This window comes from Trichomycterus rosablanca, chromosome 6 (assembly GCF_030014385.1).
Source record: "Trichomycterus rosablanca isolate fTriRos1 chromosome 6, fTriRos1.hap1, whole genome shotgun sequence".
Lineage (NCBI taxonomy): Eukaryota > Metazoa > Chordata > Actinopteri > Siluriformes > Trichomycteridae > Trichomycterus > Trichomycterus rosablanca.
In genome coordinates, this window is record NC_085993.1 from 41,044,627 (window position 1) to 41,067,794 (window position 23,168).

The 23,168-nt window shown below is 37.6% G+C and overlaps 2 protein-coding genes across 2 annotated transcripts in view; both read left to right on the top strand.

Moving 5' to 3' along the window:
- The first annotated feature begins 4,941 nt into the window (after window positions 1-4,941).
- Window positions 4,942-12,770, top strand: thumpd3 (THUMP domain containing 3). Its single transcript, XM_062998128.1, has 8 exons — window positions 4,942-5,082; window positions 5,343-5,762; window positions 7,321-7,451; window positions 7,641-7,710; window positions 9,400-9,515; window positions 9,617-9,724; window positions 11,084-11,207; window positions 12,249-12,770. Exons 1-8 carry the CDS (start codon window positions 4,942-4,944, stop codon window positions 12,432-12,434), a joined length of 1,296 nt encoding a protein of 431 aa, XP_062854198.1. The 3' UTR covers window positions 12,435-12,770.
- Window positions 12,771-15,073: 2,303 nt separating this feature from the next.
- The window catches only part of LOC134316566 (prostacyclin synthase-like), a 30,238-nt gene continuing 22,143 nt past the window's right edge, over window positions 15,074-23,168 (top strand). The window contains exons 1-3 of the mRNA XM_062996963.1: window positions 15,074-15,141; window positions 18,696-18,819; window positions 19,803-19,978. Of these exons, the coding sequence (XP_062853033.1) occupies window positions 15,074-15,141; window positions 18,696-18,819; window positions 19,803-19,978 (368 nt within the window). The remainder of the gene's footprint in view (window positions 15,142-18,695; window positions 18,820-19,802; window positions 19,979-23,168) is intronic.

A 23,168-nucleotide genomic window follows, 5' to 3' on the forward strand; every position in this document is an offset into this window, starting at 1 on the left:
GAGATTAAAGTTGAAATTATTTCGAGAATAAAGTCGTATAAATTTCGATTTCGAGATTAAAATCAAAATGATTACGAGATTAAAGTCGAAATAATTTCAAGATTAAAGTTGAAACAGTTACGAGATTAAAGTCGAAATGATTATGAGATTAAAGTTGAAATATTATGGCCATAGCAACCTCCCTGTGTTAAAATAAGGGATGTTCATGATTTGTTATACTTTCAAATCGGTTTCACAAATAAAGAAATCCCCAATCTCCTGTAACATCAGCGCCAGTTTGTTATTAGCATAAGGACACGGAAACAACTTTGCAATAAACCTTGTTTATTTAGAAGAACATGCGCCACCGGTGTGCTTTGCGTCTGCGCCGTCACCAGTACTTCAACTGAGCCTTATGGATTTGTACGATAAACTAAAGCCGTATGGCATCGCTATAAATAATACAAACTTATAACAATACAAACAGCCACCCAAAAATAATCGCGGGTTATTGGATAACCACAATAACACTCATTATAAGCTGCCCTCGGCTCTTGCGTGCCGATTCAGGTACTGAGACCCGTGCTTCTCTGAACAAGCCTACGACGGCTGCAAACTCTTTGGGCATACTATTTAGACTTTTGTCTTATAATCATTTCGACTTTAATCTTGAAATAATTTCGACTTTATTCTCATAATATTTAAACTTTATTCTCATAATATTTTGACTTTAATCTCGAAATCTAAACTTATACGACTTTATTCGCTAAATCAAAACTTCAAAATATTTTTTCCAGTGGCCCTAATACTCTATCGTAGTTTTTAACAGATAGAAAGTTGCAATTTTTATTTATTATTAATATATTATTATTTAACTATATAAATATTAATAAAATAAATAAACATGAATCTTTTTTAATTAATAAGAATATATGTAGATGCTTAAAACTATTATAAATATGTGCTGGTAATGCATTGATTGATTTTTTTTTTAAGGAGTAATTTTGGAATAAATCAAAGCACCTTTAAACATACATTTAAAATTAAAGGGAGTCACAGTAATCACAGTATAATACTGTTTGGCAGGATGGCAGGCAGATCCATAACTTAATTTAATGTCAATATAATGAAGAATGCTGCCCTTATCATCTATTAAGATGATCACACAACGTGATTATATAGTCTTGTTAAACCAGTCTGAGTAAAATAATGAGTGATGGAGTGAAATTGTGTGAAAGTCCTGGTCCTCTCTATGTGGGTTTCCTTCGGGTGCTCTGGTTTCCTCCCACAGTCCAAAGACATGCAATCAGATTAATTGGACACTAAAGTTCCCCTAGGTGTGGTGTGTGTGTGTGTGTGTGTGTGTGTGTGTGTGTGTGTGTGTGTGTGTGTGTGTGTGTGTGTGTGTGTGTGTGTGTGTGTGTGTGTGTGTGTGTGTGTGTGTGTGTGTGTGTGTGTGTGTGTGCGTGTATGTGTTTATGCCCTGTGGTGGACTGGCAACCTATCCGGGGTGTTTCCTGCATTTCACCCCAGTGAATTGTTACTACCGCAACCCTAAGTAGGATAAAGCAATGGTAAAAACAGACAATGAATGAATGAATGAATGAATATGATCAGGATGTGACTGCTAAAGCGCATTCTGATGGAAGCATAATTTAAACCTGTAACTCGAGTGACCTTTATTAAACATACAGGCAAACAACTCATTGTAGCTGGCTTCTTGGCCGAGAAGGTTTAGGATGGCTAGAGGTTGCGTTTCAATCCGCAAACTAGTTTACTAAAAAGTATGCCAAACTTGTACCCTTCCCCCTAAAGCTTAGCTATTTGACAGGCTAATATATAGTGCGTACGCCGCTATTTGGGACGTTGCCGATGTCAATTTTCGAGCACGTTGTAGGCAGCCGGTTGAAACTAATTTTTCTTAGGCATTTGGCAGTGAGTTGGGGTTAGTGACTTTATATTTTTATTCGTTGTTATCATTAAAAACATTCACAAGAAAGACAAAATACTGCATATTTGTTATATGAAGTAAGCTAGCTTGCTACATAGCAGCAAGCCGAACAGTCTAGCTATATGTTAAATGATAAACATTAGATTAGCAAGGTCTTTATGAAGTAACGTTTTGCTTGACAACACAGTTTGGTAATTGTATTATAAATTAGACCACATAAATTTTATTAATATTTTAAACTGTACCACTAAGACAATGCTACTGTACATTTTCCTTATTTTATTTCATGATTCACATTTGCATGTTTGTAATAACCAACTTATGCCACTAGTTGGCACTATAAGAATACAGTACTTTTGCTCCACCATTAATAATGATGTTTTGCTTGTTCTTGGTCCTGCAGACCATCTACATTCTTCATTGGTTCTCAGTTGGTTGATGTCCCAGTAGAAGTTCTAATGGAGGAAAGCAGCAAGACAGAAATACCAGAAGATCCACCCTGTGAAGGAAATGAAACCCTCCAGACCTTCACGGTCACCATAGGTGCTACTGTGCCAACAGGATTTGAGTACACTGCAGCAGAAGAGGTACAGGAAAAAATAGGAACCAAAGCCAGAGTGAGCAAAGACAGAGGCCGAATATATTTTGAAATAACTACGGATAACCTGCTCAAGGTTAGTGCCACACAGATCTCATCTCATATTTTAGATCATTTTTTTGTTACACTTGAATTTAATTCTAGTTATTAATTTGCCCATGACCCAACATTTTTGAATAATGGGGTTTTTTTGTACAGTTGCTTTGTACAGTCTGATGGCTGCAGGAAAAACGGACCTTCAAAAACTCTCTATTATGCATGACGACATGCAGTTACCAACTTGGTGTGCTCCTCTGCGCCCTAATAGGTGCATGAAGTGGGTGGGTGTCATTGTATATAATATTTAAAATCTGGGTAGTACCTTCCACTAGGACCTCTATTAGTAATTCTGAGGTGTGTTGGTGAATACAGGCCATGATCACTTATGTAGATGTAGAGTAACCAAATCAGTATCAACATTCTAAATCATGGCACTCGGGTTGAGCAGCGATCTAATGTTCTAGTCCACCACCTCTGAGAACTCGAACGTCCCTCAGGCAGAAGTGTGTAAGAATCAATACAGTAACACATTACAGGACGCTAGTTCATTGTGGGGCTTAATTTCTATTTAAATGACTGTTATATACACACATGTACAGTGGGGCCAAAAAGTATTTAGTCAGCCACTGATTGTGCAAGTTCTCCTATTTAGAAAGATGAGAGCGGTCTGTAATTTTCATCATAGGTACACTTCAACTATGAGAGACAAAATGAGAAAAAAAAATCCAGGACATCACATTGTAGGATTTTTAAAGAATTTATTTGTAAATTATGGTGGAAAATAAGTATTTGGTCAATAACAAAAGTTCAACTCAATACTTTGTAACATAACCTTTGTTGGCAATGACAGAGGTCAAACGTTTCCTGTAAGTCTTCACCAGGTTTGCACACACTGTAGCTGGTATTTTGGCCCATTCCTCCATGCAGATCTCCTCTAGAGCAGTGATGTTTTGGGGCTGTCGCTGGGCAACACGGACTTTCAACTCCCTGCACAAATTTTCTATGGGGTTGAGGTCTGGAGACTGGCTAGGCCACTCCAGGACCTTGAAATGCTTTTTACGGAGCCACTCCTTCGTTGCCCGAGCGGTGTGTTTGGGATCATTGTCATGCTGGAAGACCCAGCCACGTTCCATCTTCAATGCTCTTACTGATGGAAGGAGGTTTTGGCTTAAAATCTCACGATACATGGTCCCGTTCATTCTTCCCTTATCACGGATCAGTCGTCCTGTCCCCTTTGCAGAAAAACAGCCCCAAAGCATGATGTTTCCACCCCCATGCTTCACAGTAGGTATGATGCAACTCAGCATTCTGCTTCCTCCAAACACGACGAGTTGAGTTTCTACCAACAAGTTCCATTTTGGTTTCATCTGACCACATGATATTCTCCCAATCCTCTTCTGGATCATCCATATGCTCTCTCGCAAACTTCAGACGGGCCTGGACATGTACTGGATTAAGCAGGGGGACACGCCTGGCACTGCAGGATTTGAGTCCCTCTCGGCGTAGTGTGTTACTGATGGTAGCCTTTGGTACTTTGGTCCCAGCTCTCTGCAGGTCATTCATCAGGTCCCTCCGTGTAGTTCTGGGATTTTTGCTCACCGTTCTCATGATCATTTTGACCCCACGGGATGAGATCTTGCATGGGGCCTCAGATCGAGGGAGATTATCAATGGTCTTGTATGTCTTCCATTTTCTTACAATTGCTCCCACAGTTGATTTATTCACACCAACCTGCTTGCCTATTGTGGATTCACTCTTACCAGCCTGGTGCAGGTCTACAATTTTCTTCCTGGTGTCCTTCGACAGCTCTTTGGTCTTGGCCATGGTTGAGTTTGGAGTCTGACTGTTTAAGGCTGTGGACAGGTGTCTTTTATACAGATAACGAGGTCAAACAGGTGCCATTAATACAGGTAACGAGTGGAGGACAGAAGAGCTTCTTAAAGAAGAAGTTACAGGTCTGTGAGAGCCAGAAATCTTGTTGTTTGTTATTGACCAAATACTTATTTTCCACCATAATTTACAAATAAATTCTTTAAAAATCCTACAATGTGATTTCCTGGATTTTTTTTTGAATAGTTGAAGTGTACCTATGATGAATATTACAGACCTCTCTCATCTTTCTAAGTAGGAGAACCTGCACAATCAGTGGCTGACTAAATACTTTTTAGCCCCACTATCATATTTTTTGGCCCTCAATCCACTTGTCATTGCAATAAGTGAGGTTTGATTTGAGATGATTCCAAGAATGTACCATAGGATTTTCCCCCTAAAATTACTATTACTATCGTCTATTTTCTTTTAGTTTTTATAGCAAATAATTTGTGTAACTAAGATCTCCATTTTTAAAAATGAAAAAAGGCATGTAATGCAAAAAATGGTAATTTTCTTATCACTTATCTCTATAACATGGGAACTGTCTTTGTTTTTTCCATCGAAGGTGCATCATTTAAAGTCTGTGGACAATCTGTTTGTCGTGGTTGAACATTATGACAATTATCAGTTTGAAGACACAAAGGTAAGCATTTTATAATTGTAAAGTTGGTCAGCAAGTCATTTCTTTGCACTTGTAAGAGGTAAATAAATGTTCAGTAGAATTAATAAATGACAGATCTTGTTTTACTCTATTCTTAAACATGTCTGAACTTTTTTGGAAATGAGGATTGTACCTTACATATGCTATTATGTGTATGAATCACAAACACCTGTAACTTTACTCTTTTTTTATTTGACATGTTTAAAAATAGGATTGCTTTTGATAATCTATTTCTCTAATAGGAAGATGCATTACTAGATCTACAGCATCTTGCTCCCAAGTTGCCCTGGACCAATGCTTTGGAAGTCTGGAAAATGAACAACTCTTTAAAAAAGAAGAGAAGCCGCAGGAGAGGTGCCGCCACCCCTAAACCAAAGCGTAATGGTGATGCATCTGAATCTGGGAAGCTCCAGCCTGAACCTGATTCTTCACTGCTACAAGACAAGCAGGAAAGCGATCTTCCCGAGCAGGACACCAGCACTCAGGAAGAGCAGGATGTTGAGATTCAGGAATCGGAAGTTAAGCCTTTGAAGTTCCGTGTGACGTGTAACAGAGCTGGAGACAAACACAGCTTCACCTCAAATGATGCTGCGCGGGACTTTGGTGGTGCTGTTCAGGAGTTTTTTCAGTGGAAGGCAGACATGACAAAGTTTGATGTGGAAGTAAGCCTGAACATTTGTTGTGAATTTATGTAGTTTTCTGCTTATCAGACCAAGCAGTTTTTTCAGCTTGTAGTTAATGTGTCATAGATTTAACAATTAATGGCCAAATTATGTGTATAACCCTTCTAATAAGTTGATAGGAAAACCTGTTGTTTAGGAGCTTTATGGATTTGGTTTCTATGGCTGGGGAAATGCACACAATGTTAATACCACCATGGGCAAAGCCAAAGATTGGTTGGAATAGTGTAAAGCAAACAGCCATTGGACTCTGCAGCAATGGAAACCTTATGAATTTACATTTTTGGCATTTAGCAGATGCTTTTATCCAAAGCGACTTACAGTTGTGACAGTATACAATCCAAGGAATTGAGGGTTAAGGGCCTTGCTCAAGGGCCCAACACTGGCAACTTTCAGATTACTGGTCCAGTATTTTAACCACTAGGCTGCAGTTGCCCTTGTATGGCTTTCAGCACCATTCAAAAGAACTGGAACACTGACCATGTAGCATGCCTTCCTGCCTTAAAGTACAGGCTCTCAGGTGGTGCACTGGTCTATTCTTCCCACCATCACTGAGATTCAGGTTTGGTGTTATCAGCAAGCCAGGTGTGTAAACAGACATGATTAGCTATGTTTGAGGGGGGTGGGAGGACTGAAGTCCTGTGATATATTGGCAGCCAGAATAAAGCAGTGATAAAAAATGAAGCATTTAAAGCTGCGACAACGCCAAATATGCTTGTAAGCTACCGGCTTTTTTGTGTAATGAAGACGATCTATCCATAACCTGCTGTTAAAATCTAGAAATAAATGGATTTTTTTCAGAAGTCTCAGGTTGACATTGTATTAGGGGAAAATTTATTTTAAGTGCTGAATTTTGGCAGCTCAAGTCTGGTGTTTGTGTGGCTCAGCAGTCTCTCTATCCCACCAATGTGAAAATTAATATTTAAGCATCAGCGGAGCTACCTGCCTGTCCAGGAACTCTACAGACACAGTCTATGTCAAACAAACTGACAGCTGGATGGACATTCACCTCATTGCAGCTGCAATGAAGGAAGAAGGCTTTAGTCTAGCATTTTGGGCCAGGAATGTTACAGCTCTATATAAGAATCCGTTGCTGGCTGGTTGGGCCGTCAATTGCTTGCATAGCATTGTCATAATTTTAAGTCACTTTGGATGAAAGTGTCTAAATGCTAAATGCCATAATGGAAATGGAAGACAAGTCACTGTTGTGGTGCATGGCAGTACATTGGTGTGTATGGTCCATTGCTGTATTGTTTTCTTAAAAATCAATGTCATTAGCATGTTTTTAATGGATCCCAGGACAGTTTTGGCTAAATGAAGACTTAGCTCTTTACAACCCTCATTAAAACACCAGGTATTCAGTATCCAGTTTCAAAGATTTCATAGAGTACATTTCCAAAGGCTTGCAAAGTCTATAACAAAATAAAGCTTTAATGGTAACTACTGATGTCTTTACATGTTGTTTTTTTAATTTGCTAATTCGTTAGGTCTTTGCTTGGAATTTTTAATAATTTTGTGGTTTCTTTTTTATTTTCCAAAGGTGCTGTTAAATATCCACAACAATGAGTTGGTGGTTGGCATTGCTTTAACTGAGGAGAGTCTGCACAGAAGAAATATTACTCACTTCGGTCCCACCACTCTGCGCTCCACCCTGGCTTATGGGATGCTTAGGTTCGACATTAACAATCACTTAAACTCGGTATAATTTTAATGCTTATTGGTCATCACTACAAAGAATTTCTTCAGTTGTTTTTTTCACATTTATTTAGTTATTACTCTTAACATTTAGAGCATGTGGATATGTGGGCTGATGTATTACAGTATAACACAATTGTTAACTGTCTTTTTTGCTTTTTGTAGACTTTGCAATCCAGAGATATCTGATGTCATTATAGACCCCATGTGTGGCACTGGAGCCATACCGTTAGAGGTCAGTATTAAGCCCTGTTTACACTCAATACCTGTTTTAACACCAGTTCACTTTTACAAGTACAGTAGTGTTCTAACACTACGTCTTTAAAACACACAATCTTGTAATTCAGATACAATCCTCAATTTCCTTAATAATATAAAACTGAAAACATATATGTAATACTAAACAAATAAAACTAGCGTAAAACGCAGATTCCTGCCATGAATGTCAACCATATGACAGCATGGCGTTATAAAAACAAACAAACAAACAAAACACACAGTTTTAAATTGTCAATGGTTCTTCGATACATAAAATGACCAAACTCTGTGTACACCCCTTCTAATAAGTTGATAGGCAAACCTGTTGTTTGGGAGCTTTTATGAATTAGTTTTTTATGTCTGGGGAAATGCACACAATGCTAAGACCACCCTGGGCAAAGCCAAAGATTGGCTGGAATGGTGTAAAGCACCCAGCCATTGGACTTTGCAGCAATGGAAACTTGTCCTCCGGAGGGGTTAATCATGCTGCTTTCAACACCTTTAAAAAGAATTGGAACACTGGCTCTAAGGCTTGCCTTTTTGCCTTAAGGTGACAAATTAAAGGAAAAACATATTCAAATATGTAGAATTAAAAGTGCAGTGTGCCTTTGAGTTTGCATAATTGACCCCACTTCTCTTAGAAGGAAGGATCACTGAAGTCTAATGCACATGTATTCTTACTGATCACCTGTCATGAAACATTTATAAAGGTCAGTACTAAGCCCTGTTTAAACAAAATACCTGTCTAAATACCAGTTCACCTTTAGAAGTAGTGTTCCAGCATTGCGTCTTTAACACACAAAGACTTAAATTGTAATTCAAGAAGACAAGACCTAGTGTACATGATGTGACGGCCTATAACAAGCCCACATTTTGCACATCCCTTGTTTAGCGGGATTAGGATTTTGAGCAATTGTGTATATCAGGTGTGGGATCTCTATATATTGATGACTCATTAACACACTTCACTAATGATTCACATAAATGAGTACACACTATGGTTTTATTGCTAGGCTACTGACAGCATGTTCTATAAGATGCTGTAATTAGTTAACACAAGTTGTTAACATGTGTTTTCATCTAATCCAGTTTCATTATTTATTTTTTTCAACTGCTCCCACATTTTCACCACAGTCACCACATCGAGTCATACTGCGCCACAGAACTGATTTGGCCCAGGTTTTTGCTGAATTGCCTTCCAGACGAATCCCTTCTTATTGTATGTGAGCTTGGGACCAAATCTATAGCTGTTCTACTGGGGTGCTTGAGGTCATTGTCCTTGGCTTTTTCCCCATGACTGTGTGTCACCATTTTCAAATATTTGACTTTATTTCCTCCTCTATTTCTTCACTAAACCTGTTTGTAATCACTCACCTTAGTGGGTGTTTTATTTGCTAATGCATTGCTTTTGTTTAAACATGCCAGTCCATTTATAAATCTTACCCGGAAAAATTGCTGTGTCCATCTGCTTGTCATTTTGAATCATTAGGTGCGTTTACAGACAATGCATACCCAGTAACCCTTCAGTAATTTCTGGGTAAACATGAATGTATGAGAGGCGTGTAGTGTTCGGAACTGTTTCGTGTGAAAATGTGTATTTTTTGGCATGTCCGTCTATTGTGTAATCCCCACTATGCTACTAGTTTAACCTGTTTGGTCTTTTTAGGGAGTCATTGAGTGGCCACATTCATTTTTCATCTCGGGAGACAACAATGACATGGCCATCAGTCGAACTGTTAACAATATCAACCACATTTTGAAGAGAAGGCTAAATGGCGGCAGGTGAGTCTCTAAACTCTATCATATCATGTTTTTAAAAAGATTAAAATACATATTTAAGGGAAGAACAGATTTGGAAGGTAATATGTGGTGTTTCTATACAGCACTACTCCAGGTTTGGCTATAGACACTGCACAGTGGGACCTGTGTCATCTTCCCTTAAGGACTAGCTCTGTGGACATCATCACCACCGACATGCCCTTTGGAAAGAGGTACAGTTCTACTCTGTAACCAAAAAATGTATTAACATTAATAACAATGAATCAAAATTTTTATATTGAGATTCATACAGTGAGCAAGTGAAAAGTCTCCAACAGTTGGTGATGACTGTGTACCTAAGAAAGCCCCCTCAAAGAGCAGGAATTACACATTTGCCAGTTTACTACTCGGAGATACGTTTCAGATTGTTGCTATGTGTTTGTGCAGAAACATATAACAATAACAAACAGTCACACTGAAGAAAAACCTACAGACACAACATGAACACACAGATACAGTGCACAGACAGATATAGTGCACAGACAAACGAACACACACAGACTCGCATTAAACCAAAGTTAGCTGGGCGGCATGATGGCTTGGTGAGTAGCACTGTCGCCTCACAGCAAGAAGGTCCTGGGTTCCATTCCCAGGTGGAGCAGTCTGGGTCCTTACTGAATGGAGTTTGCATGTTCTCCCTGTGTCTGTGTGGGTTTCCTCCGGGAGCTCCAGTTTCCTTCCGCAGTCCAAAAACATGCAAGTGAGGTGAACTGGATATTCAAAATTGTTCATGACTGTGTTTGACCATAAATGATGAATCTTGTGTAACAACTAACCACGTGTCCTGTCATGAATGTAACCAAACTGTGTAAAACATGATGTTAAAATCCTACTAAATAAATAAACACATATGTTTGGCCCTAAAGTGTCAGTGCTTTGTAGCAGATTAGATGAGTTCAGTTACTGATTCGAAACCCAGAACCACTGACAAAGTACTCGGTTCGTACCAGCTGGCCGTAGAGACTTTACTGGCTCCCTAAAGAGCAAAGAATATGCACACACTGCAACACCACCACCATAGAGACTGAGCTGCTATTCTAAACAGAGTGCTTTCTTGGCATACATTTGGCCCCTAATACCAATGAAACATCACTTAAATGCCACAGCCATTCTGGGTAGTGTTTCTGAGCATGTGCATTCCTATTATGGTGTAGTTTTACCAATAGTTACTCATAGAGCTCATCTCAAACTGGTTCCGTAAACATGAAAATGAGTTTGGTGTGCAATGATTTCAGTGACCTTTCCAGCATGCAGCATGAATGAGCAGCTGCGACCAAAACTATTCAACTTCCCTTATCTAAAAAAACATGATGCTGATGTGTATAGAACTAAACTAAATGTACAACAATAAGTTCTAGACAAAAAAAAAAAATTTTTTATATGTATAAAGTTTTGACAACATATATTTATATATTTTTATTTATATACATTCATACATATATACATTCATACATACACACATATTTGTAAACTAGTATACTCATTTTCTACACCTAAATCATTTATGTATTTTCCGTATGTTCTACTTAAAGAATGGGCTCCAAGAAGAAGAACTGGGACCTGTACCCCTCTTGTCTTCGGGAAATGGCTCGGGTTTGCAGGCCAGGAACAGGAAGAGCAGTGCTCCTGACCCAAGACAAAAAATGCTTTACTAAGGTAGGATTATTTTATACAACCCATAGCCAAATAAATTTAGACGCCTGATCATGAGCTTATTGGACATTATATATACACCGATCAGCCATGACATTAAAACCACCTCCTTGTTTTTACATTTTATCAGCTCCACTTACCATCTGGAAGCACTTTGAAGTTCTACAATTACTGACTGTAGTCCATCTATTTCTCTACATACCCTTTTCACCTGCTTTCACCCTGTTTTTCAATGGTCAGGACCCCCACAGGACCACTACAAAGTACGTATTGTTTAGGCGGTGGATGATTCTCAGCACTGCAGTGACACTGACATGGTGGTGGTGTGTTAGTGTGTGTTGTGCTGGTATGAGTGGATCAGACACAGCAGCGCTACTGACACTCCTACCTGGTTGGTCCACCTTGTAGATGTTAGACGATCGCTCATCTATTGCTGCTGTTTGAGTTGGTCATCTTCTAGACCTATATGGTAAGTGGAGCTGATAATATGGACAGTGAGTGTAAAAACAAGGAGGTGCTTTCAATGTTATGGCTGATTTCTGTTTAACATGTTCCAGTTCATCCCCAATAGTGTAAAGGTAACATTTCTGTGCAGGCCACATTTGGATCTTCTTTTATACACACGGACATGATCATGCTGAAACTTTTATACCCCTGTTAGCAATAGGTTTGCTGAAATACTTGAACTCACTCATTAAGATAGGAGTCCATATACCACTGGCAGTGTTCTGAAATGGTAAAGTTTTTAAGGTTTGAAGGCTTTAAACTATGGCAACCCCAAACCAGAGCGGCCGAAAGTAAAAAAAAAAAAAAAGAAAAGAAAAAGGAGCTCATTTTGTTACTGGGAACATCAGCAACATACACCCTAGGGATCTGGCTCTTGGTATGATTCAGTAATTGAGTCATCATATCTTGGAATTTCAGGAAAATGTTACGAAATGATTGAATATGAGCTTCAGATTTAAAACCTGTATCTGTAACTGTATCTTATGAGCAAGAATTCTATTGTGTGTTTGTGGTCTGACTGTGTGTTTTTCTGTACAGGCTCTGTTAAGACTGGGGGGGCTGTGGAGAAAATCCCACACTGTTTGGGTAAATGTAGGAGGGCTGCATGCTGGCGTTTTCGTGCTGCGTCGCACACCAGCAGTTTTTGGCACCATTCCAGAAGATGTCCGAGAGCCTCAAAAAGAATGTGAGTCACAAGAGGATGAAAAGAAGGAGAAGGTTTAATCGGCAAAATCTGATCGCGATACCAGATGTATAACTGTACCTAACCCTGTAAACAATGTTGTTTTCCATCAGTTTGTTCCTATTCTTTGTTAAGCTCAGTTGTAATGTTCTTGTCATGTGTCATGTAGACAAGGAATAAGCTGAAGTTCATATTTTAGAATGGACAGCTTGATGTGTGATTTGAACAACCAGCTTACTAACTGTTTACTAGGAAGTTTTGTACAAACCCTGTTTCCGGAAATGTCGGGACATTTTGTAAATGCAGTAAAAAGAAGAACTGGTGATTAGTTAATTCTCTTGAATCTGTATTTAACTGATAAAAAGAGAAAGAAAATGTTTCCAGTGTTTTAACTTATTAACTTCATTGCATATTGTAAAAAATAAACACAATTAGAATTTGATGCCTGCAACACATTTGGGACAGAGCATGTTTAGCTCTATGTTCCATCATCTTTTCTATTAATGAGACTTTTAGTTTTGGAACTGAGGACACTAATTGTGAAAGTGGAATTTTTATCTATTCTTGCTTGATATGAGACTTCAGCTGCTGAACAGTCTGTGCTCGCCGTTGTTTATTCTTTTACTTCATAATGCACCATACGTTTTCAATAGGAGACAGATCTGGACTGAGACCAGGCCAGTCGAGCACACTGACTCTTGTGTCTGTGAAGCCATGCTGTTGTAGCACATGCAGAATGAAGCCTGGCATTATCTTGTTGAAATAACCACAGACTTCCTGGAAAAAGAGGTTGCCTTGATAGCAGCTCGTCTCTGTAAAATCATAATACACAACAGCATGAACATATACTCCTGAGCCCATGTGGCTATATATATAACAGTAGCATGACATGCACATTTAGTAGTGGTTTCCGTTTTTGTCATAAATGGACTGAGATTTGTCCAGATTCCCTGAATGTTTTCATAATATTATGTAGGGTAGATGGTGAAAAACATAAATTACTTGCAGTCTTGTATTGAGGATTATTTTTTTTTTATACTGATAGATGATTCTCTTATGAAGTTCATCATTGCTTGTACACACTGAGCCTTGTTTTAAACACTGTACCTTCAACTTTTCATTCATATTTTGGCCTTTTCTAACTTTTTGGAAGATGTTGCAGGTGTCTAATTTTAAATAAATTTATATTTACAAACTACAAAGTTGATCAGTGAAAACACTGGAAAGCTTTTCTTTGTACTTTTGTCAGTTAAAGGTTTAAATAATTAGCATATCATATATTCTTTGTTTAATGCATTTTACAATTTAGGGATTGTATCATTTATTATTATTATTATTATTTTTGTTATTATTATTATTAAATATTATTGTAACCAACCATCATTGTCTTGCATATTTCTTACTGATTTGTAAAGGCATCCCACAGATTTTTTAATGAATTTCTAATGAAACAAAAAATTTATTTTATATTGCACCAAAACTATTATTTTTGACAATAATTTAAACATGTTAATATTCTCTATCATAACAGCTAGTTATTTTAGTAATTCAAATATGAAAAAACAGATAACATATCATTTATATATAATATATAATATTGATTAAGTTTTAATGTTTACTAACAAGACATTCTGCAATTTCCTTCAGGATCAATAAAGTCTTATAAAGATTTTCACATGCCACACATGTAAATGTAACTTCCAAACAGCAGTGTGATTGAGTGATTTTAGATTTAGTGGAATTTCTTCTCCATTTCAATAATAGTGAACCAACTAACCTGAATTCACACTACATATGTAAAAGTGATTGAAAATAAGCCTCATAATCCTACATGTGTATTTAGAAATAAAACATGAGCCTCCCTTCTAATTATTAAATTCATGTTTTTTAGCCACAACTATGGCTAACAGGTCTAATAAATCAATTATATAAAGACAATTATATGCTTTCAACGTTGCAGCAACAATTCCTGTTCCAGCATCACTGGAATTTTGGGATTGGGATTTTAACCTTAAAATAATTACCACCACTTGACCTTTGTGTCACAATAAGAAAAATGCTGATGAGCTGCTTAATTTATTTAAATTGATTTACATGAACTGCTTAATTAATTCAATTACTTTGAATCAATATATTTTCTGTTTAATGTAAAGCATATTTAAACAATTTTAATCAATTAAATTATTATAAAATAATTATATAACATTATTCAACGACTTTTGCATATCAGTACTGCAACTGCACCTTGGTTTTAGTAGTGATGGTTTATTTAATAAAATAAGGAACATGTTGATCCTATTTCAATGTCAGTTTATTTACTTGTAGAATGAATACCAAGAAGCAAGTGTGGAAACAAGGAGGTGGTTTTAATGTTATGACTGATCAGTGTATGTAACATTTCAGATTTGACAACAGGGGCCAGAACTTAAAAAAAGCTTTAAGAAATGTGTTCCTTGTGGGTCATTTGGTGTGTTTAACATCCCTCAGAATTTTCCTATGTGGTGAACTGGGTGGGACACACTTCTTTAACGTTATGAATCACAGAGCCAGCCCATCGTTCTGTATAACCCAGCCGACTTCACTGTAGCTCACACAGTGTAACTCCAACTGACTGACTGAGGTTCTACTGCTTATACCTACTTTTCAATCTGTTCATTTCTAATTCAGCCAGAGATCCGCGATGATCTGGACAATCCTTCTTCTCTTTAACGGCATTCTGTTCTTTTTCTTGTTGTCTAACCGGACACGGTAAGTACAGACACACAGACACGCGTCTTTATTACTGTCCTGTCATTTACTGATCAGTGGAACTGAAGTGCTTCTATTGTACTGCGTTAAACATTTAACTTTTTCTCATTTCTGAGAAACATTAAACACTTGTTTTTTTGTTTATTTAATCTTTTTAAATTCTGACTAAATGTATACTGTATAAAAGTCATTACGCCCGTTTACAGTTTGTCTTTGCTTCAGTTTTTGATATTTGTCTTGTTAGCTTAATATGCATCGCTGTCATTTTCTCTAACCGTTTAAATCTGGTAAGAGTCGCAGTGCTTCATTCACTAAACTCAGAGGTAGGAATACACCCCTGACAGGGTCCTAAACTTCGCCAGGTAGCAAACAGTCACACCTATGGGGGTAATTTAAAGACGCCACTTTACCGTACAGTAGACCCTTGACTTACCCTTGACCTATTTTTCCCATAAGAAATAATGTAAATAGAATTACCAGACCTCCCAAACCCCCCCTTACATAACCTTTCTAATGTAGTAAATGGTCTTTTTTGTTATTAATACAAGTATATTTTCCCTTAATCTTAAATAATAGAATAGACATTCCTGTAATAAACAATAATAAACAACAATATGCAGTAGTACTGTACATAAAAGCGCACATCACTACAGTACGTGTGCTGTACCATACACCATAATACATTTCCTTCTTTTTTTATAAAATGTATCTACCAGAAAAAACAATAACTCTCATATTTCTCTATTATCTCCTTCTTTATTTTAATAGCATTGTATTTTGTAGGTGTAATTGCACGAAAGAAAGAATACTGTACTCAACGGACTTCCTTCTTCTCTCTCACTCACTGTCCCCTCTGTCTGATACACAGTGACAGCTACTGGCAGGAGTAATTATACAACACCAACATTTTCTCTACAGCTTCTTTTTGGCCATTTTAATATAGAATTTTACGAAATATAAAGAAAACACTGAAAAAACACTGTCCACTGTCCGAATGTTCGCTCACTGTATATATACATAGAGAGAGAGAGAGAGAGAGAGAGAGAGAGAGAGACGGTCGGAGTGAACGTGTTCATGATGTCACGTGTTTCGCGAATTTCTGTTCGTAATCAGGGATGCAACTACATACTTTCTGAGGTGTATGCAAACATATTATCGGCGCCCCCCCCCCCCCCCCCCCTTAATAAAATACAAGACATATATTGTACACTTTTATTGTGTTCTTTCGTTACATATTACAGCAGGTGATCTTCTGAAACATCACAAACAAAAAACAGTCTAAGTAAAAATATGTAACGGCAAATCTGAACAACAGCCTGGACTCTATGTAAGATTTTTAAAAAGAGTTGTAACTAAATTGTTACATGTCGTGCTTTTGCACTTGCCCATTTGTCAAGAATACTATCAAATGAAATAGACCGCGCCACATTGTTTTCAATTGAGATCACTGCTAACTGGGTCAAGCGATCATTGCTCATACTCGAACGAAGGTATGTTTTGATGAGCTTCAGCTTGCTAAATGATCTCTCGGCAGATGCAACGGTCAGAGGCATGGTCAGGAATACTCTAAGGGCTACTGTCAAATTTGGAAACACCAAATCAAGATTCTCCTTTATGAGGAAATTTAACTTCTCTAGAGCATTGAAACTGACATAATAAACTGACCGACCTGCTGTCTTTTAACCACTTTGAGAAGCTTTTCTTCATCCCCACAAACTCCTTTTCCCTCTCCCTCTTCCGTTTTCTGTTTTGAGCCCCGGAGAGCTTTTTTTTCTGCCCCTCCATCTCTTACACACTGCAGGTGCACCACGACGGGAAAAAAAAACACACACGCCTGGGCGAGTTCTCTACGGGGCGCGTTCTCAAGCGCCTGTGTTTGGGAGGAAGTGACTGGAGGGTAGAGGGGAAGGAGTGGATGGGCGCCTGATTAGTGCTGTGCTTCTGTTTTTTTATATGTATTATCATACACGAACAAACAGCTCTTACAGAAAATGCTGACAAGGCATCGATTTGGCGCCCCCTCTGGTGCAGCGCCCCTATGCTTTGCATACGCTGCATACCCCCTTTTTGCGCCACTGTTCGTAATCCAAAATTTGTTCGTACGTTAAGTTGAAAAAGATCGTTCATAACCCAAAATGTTCGTATGGTAAACCGTTCGTAACTCAAGGGTCTACTGTATTTGTGTCTTTGGGACGTGTGAAACATTAATGTGGAAAGACTGAGTAATGGGGGTCACTTTTTGCGAGCTCTGCTTTTGTTCCAGCATCACAACTGACAATTTTGACGTTTATCTTTACTGCATATAATGTAAATCCTGACCGACCTTTTAAGTCTTATAATGCAAGTTGAATTTTGCTAGTGTGATAAACGTATAACATAAATCCAAAACTACAATTACACTTTATTAAAGGACTTTTAAAGTGTAATAATAATATTTTACGAGTCTTACTAAAGCTTTTTCTATGGGGCGGCATGGTGGCTAAGTGGGTAGCACTGTTGCCTCACAGCAAGAAGGTCCTGGGTTCGATCCAAGCTCCGGTTTCCTCCCACAGTCCAAAGACATGCAAGTGAGGTAAATTGGAGATACAAAATTGTCCAGGACTGTGTTTGATATAACCTTGTGAACTGATGAACCTTGTGTAATAAGTAACTACCGTTCTGGTCATGAATGTAACCAAAGTGTAAAACATGACGTTAAAATCCCAATAAACAAACAAACAAACAAACCTGTTTTCTGTAGTATTAAAAGTATATAAAAGTTGCTTTCAGGACGCTCAGGTGGCGTAGCGGTAAAAAAGTACGCTAGCGCACCAGAGTTGGGGTTTCGAATACATCATATCGAATCTCAGCTCTGCCTTCCGACTGGGCTGGGCGGCATGAACAACGATTGGCTGTTGTTCATAGGGGTAAAGAAAGTCGGATCATAGGTCCTCATAACTGGTGCAATTGCGGCCCCGGAGGGGGCGTGTGTCAGTTGAGAGGTGTCCTCAGTCAGCGGTGAAGGGTCGAATCAGTATAGAGGACGCAAACAGGGTAATTGGACACGACTAGATTAGGGGGGGAGAAAAATTGGGGGAAAAAGTGGGAGAACTTAATAAAAAAAAATAATAATATGATCTTCGTCCACGAATTTCATGTGAAGACAGTAAATGGTTGACTTTTTTTTTACATTATGATGTTAAACTCAAGAAGCTCTCATATGGCTGCAAAAATGTTTAAAGCTGTCATTTTTATCAAAGATTGTGCAAAGTATTAGGAACGGCTGCCCTGAATACTGTCCATGTATACATGTACATGTATGAAACAAATGTTAGATAAAAACTAAATGCTGTAGATGCAGTAAGTTAAAACACTGGAATACACCGTTTTGGTACAATAAGTAATATTTCATAAATGTAATTTTTTACAAACCGTATGGTCAGATTACAAGTTAAACTGTTATGAATAATATTTTTCTGATGTTACTATGGAAGCAGAATTTGGCATGGGAATGGAATATGACTTTAATTCTCAAGACAAACCTGAACTGCTAACTTGATATGATTTGTCCTCAGGGCAAAACGAGAGCCGCCTTTAGAAAAAGGGATTATTCCATGGTTGGGACATGCACTTCATTTTGGAAAGGATGCTGCCAAGTTTCTTACTAGAATGAAACAGAAGCATGGAGACATTTTTACGGTAAGTAATTTACGGTCAATGAAAAATCAAAATAAACAATTTGTAAAAACAAATTAGGTAAATGTTTTTAAAGCAAATACCTGCGTAATAATAGATATTTTATATTCACAAACAAAATAGCAAAAATCGTAAAATAATAATGAAAGTTTATGAAATGTTAAAGTAAAAAAACTATAAAGAAAACACACCTGTTTATGAATAATAATACATTAATATAATGCATTGATGCGGGCAGCACAGTGGCTCGGTGGGTAGCACTGTCGCCTCACAGCAAGAAGGTCCTGGGTTCGATCCCCAGGCGGGGTGTTCCGGGTTCTTTCTGTGCAGAGTTTGCATGTTCTCCCTGTGCCTGTGGGGGTTTCCTCCGGGAGCTTCGTTTTTTTCCCACAGCCCAAAAACATGCAGTCAGGTTAATTGGAGACACTGAATTGCCCTAAAGGTAAATGTATGTATATGTATCTGCCATCATTTTGTTCAGCTGTTCCTTATCAACAATATAAACAACATTGAAAATAAGAAAAAATAAACCTGTATGTCTGTATGTTTTGTATACATAACCAAACAATCTAGTATATTTTTATGTATAGCATGCCCGCACTGAATGGTTTATATGGCTAAATTAGGCACAAATGATTCAACATGATATTTTAACTTAAACTAAACTGAAAAGGATGGCTAATCAGAATACTGAAGGGTTGAAATTACCAGTAAGTCAGTAAAATTACCAGTAAGCCAATATACATTTTAAAAGACAATAATATTGAACAACATATAACAATATAAAGAACATACAGTTTTACCTGGATGATGATTAATGCATGGCAGTACACATGCCATACATTTTTGACCTTTAAAATGCCTGGGTAAATATACTGTAGCAGCAAATGTAGCAAAGGACTTACCACTTACCAGATCTCACATTTATCCTATTTAAGTTTATATTATCACAGCCATTAACAGCTTAAACAATACGTTTTTTCTAGGTTCGTGTGGCTGGACACTACATTACCATCTTACTGGACCCCCATTCATACGACTCTGTACTTCAAGATACTGCATCATTGGACTTTTCACGCTATGCTCAGGTGTTGATGGACAGGATTTTTAATTTAAGGCTTCCAAATTACAAACCTGACACAGAGAAGGCCATAATGAAAAGGTAGGTTATGAACACCCTTTAATTTATTTATTTTATATTAAAGTCACTGCTGTGTAGTTTCATGTGAAATAAAGTTGAGTGGGGACTAAAGTACAACATAAGAAGATGGTTATTAACGTCTCTAAACCTCAGGAAGCATTTATTAAACACCCGAAGACAAAAAACATTCAGTAACATCACAAGATGCTTTTCTGAAATCATGCTGGGGTAACATGGATCATCAGATATTGTACAAACTTGAATTCCATGCCAGCTCAGGTATATGCTGTCATTACAGCAAACGAGACCAAAGAAGTTCTATAATGTTTTGCTAATTATTAGGATAATTGCAAAATAATTGGTCATAAAACCTACTTTCTGTCACCTTCTTTGAGTGTGATGTTCACTTCTTGTTTTCTTATATGGTTCTTTAAGGCACCTTTTTTCCACATTCCAAAACATGCCTAATTCACTAAATAAATCTATCAATATATTTAGTAAATCTACCTGTTTATTTAGTAAATCTATCTATTTTAACCTTCACATTTATGTGGAAATATGCAGGAAAAAAATAGGGTGGATAGCATGCTGGTTCTCTATCTAATAGAGCCTCAAAATTGCTCCTTGTAGTCTCTGACTGCAGTTTATGATGTAAACAGGACCAGAGCTTATCCCTGTGTAAGGGTTTTAACAGTAATACCGGTTGAACGTTTTCCCAATATTCTTTAAAATGATTTCTAAGAATGCAGTTTTAACAGCTTAATATTCTTGCTGAATTAACAAAAATAAACCCCACCTCTCCTCCCTCGAAGGGAATAGAGCTTTTCCCATGTCTTCCTTGTGTTTTGAAAGCTCTAATGTTTTATTCTTGTGCAGTTTGGATGTATTGTGTAAACCAGGTCTGTGAGTGTCAGTTTAATGAAACACACCCAAGAAACCACTCTGAATAAGTTGCGAAATGTACCGTTCTAACCGTCACCATGTCTCAACAGTAAATATTCGCTTATTAACACTGTGATACTGAAGCTGTTATAATTACTACACCAGAAAACTACAACTTATCTACTGGACATGTGTAGACACGTGGAGAAACATAATAAGTGTAAATGCATCCAATCAGGTGTACTGCGTGATACAATTAAGCTGTTAGCATTGTACCATGCTCTGTGGTTTGTATAACCTTAACTTAACCTATAACTTAACCTAAAAACAGAGGTTGTTATTGGGCACTTGTGGCGGAAGCTTTAGTCACAAAGACTCAACTGGCTGGTGTAACGTGTGTATTTGCATGTGTGGATTACACCAAGAGAAGAGTGAATGCCATCTGCTGATTAATAAAACCTAGTATATGACTATAGACCATTTCTGTCATTACAGGTCTTGGCTTTTCCAGATCCCAAATTATGTAATCACATGTGGGAGAGTCTGGACTGACCTGTTATACAGCACTTGTAATCACCATCATTAAAGTAGTAATTGTGGGAATGGATTTTAAAAGAATGTTGTTCCTTCAGTCCAGAACAGACGAAGTCTAAAGCATGTTGGATCTGTTTTTGTGGCTTGTGGTAGACCGACACCTTGTTAAGACACGTCATTGTTATTGTATTATTTTTTACTCTTTTTGCTTATCGGATGATAAGAACATAAACTATCAACAATAAAAACATCTGCAGCCTTAAGTAAGAATAGCCACACATTTAGAAGCCAAATATATGGATACATGGCAGATAAAGCTGTCAGTGACATGAGTCTGTGGAGGTCTATGGACATGTAAAAGGTAGATAAAACATTATAATAGAAATAATAATAATAAAATAATAATAATAAAATAAAATATAATTAAATTCTTAAATAGACGATGTACAGAGGTTCTCTAAACCATTTCCAACCCTGTATGAGACTGATGTAATTGAATTAAAAATAATTTTGCCAAAATATTTAACCCCCTTCACCAAAGTTATTATGGTGTACATAAAGTACATAAAGTGTACAGATTTAAATGAACATATACAACAAGAAGTCTCAGTAAAAAAAGAACGAATATTTATTGATACATAACAGAAGTAAAGATGCCACCATTTTTGTGGAATCTTTGCCCACTCTTTTCATGCAAAAACTTCTAGTTGATTTAGGTTTGATGGTTTTCATGCTGCCGCTGCCTTGTTATTTCTGTGAATCCATGATGGCAGGTACATGGTCATGTCTGCTGGTTCTTCCAGCATCACTAACCCACCTCCAAGCTTGACTTTAGGGATAGTATTCTTTTGGCCATAAGCCTTACCTTTCTAGACAAATTGCTGATCCACATGGCCAAACAGTTCCAGTTTTGATTTGTCGCACCATGGGACTGTGTCTTAAAACTCTGCTGGCCTATTCAAATTCCTTTCTGAATTCCAGTAAACCCCTCCTGTGTTTATTGGTCAAGAGTGGCTAGCATTGTGGAGTCTGGCAATCGATATTCTTATGGTTGCCTCTTCTGCTGCAACACATGGATTTTTTCATTGTCCTGATGAGAAGGCCTCTAAATTAAAATTTGGCTTTTCTTTTGGCTTTCCTTATTTTCTTTGGGTGTTAAACCACCTGCCTGGCCACATCTGGTGTCTAGGCAATAAGGCCATTGGTCAGGAAAGTAAGAAAGAACCCAACCCTAACTCTGAAAGAGGTTAAAATGGGAGAACCTAATGAAAGGACAATTGTCTCTGCAGCATTCCATTAATCAGACCTTTATAAATAAGTGGTTCCAGCTGAAGGCATTGCTAATTGAGACAAAAAATGAACTCTTTGGGCAGAACAGCAATCCACATGTCTGGTGAAAAATAGGCACTCACATTGATAATATTATCTATGTGGTGAAACATGGTGGCAGCATCATGGTATCCCCATGTTTATGGTCATGGTATGGTCAGCTGTTCATATCACAGGTGAATAAAAAGTAGATTGATTAAATTATTTCTACTTTGTGGACAATTGCTGCATGTACAGTAAAAAAAATCACCCTGCTTCATAAGAACATTCAGTTCGTATTTTGATGTTCTAAATATGGAAACATGAGCTTGGGTGTCACCAGTGCTTTGAAATTAGACCTGTTTACACCTATGTACTGTCACATGTTGCTCACTGCTATTTAAAAGTGTATCTGATAATTGATTTAGGTTTAAATGATAAAATTGTAGTGATTTCATGTTAGGCTACTACTGTTGTCAAAAAGGTA

Bases quoted from the DNA above. Each gene is read 5' to 3' on its own strand.
- thumpd3 (XM_062998128.1), top strand. From the start codon at position 4,942: ATGGTAATTTTCTTATCACTTATCTCTATAACATGGGAACTGTCTTTG. The intron at 9,516-9,616 runs GTGAGTCTCTAA...GTTTCTATACAG, and splicing joins AGAAGGCTAAATGGCGGCAG to CACTACTCCAGGTTTGGCTA. The intron at 11,208-12,248 runs GTAGGATTATTT...TTTTCTGTACAG, and splicing joins ACAAAAAATGCTTTACTAAG to GCTCTGTTAAGACTGGGGGG.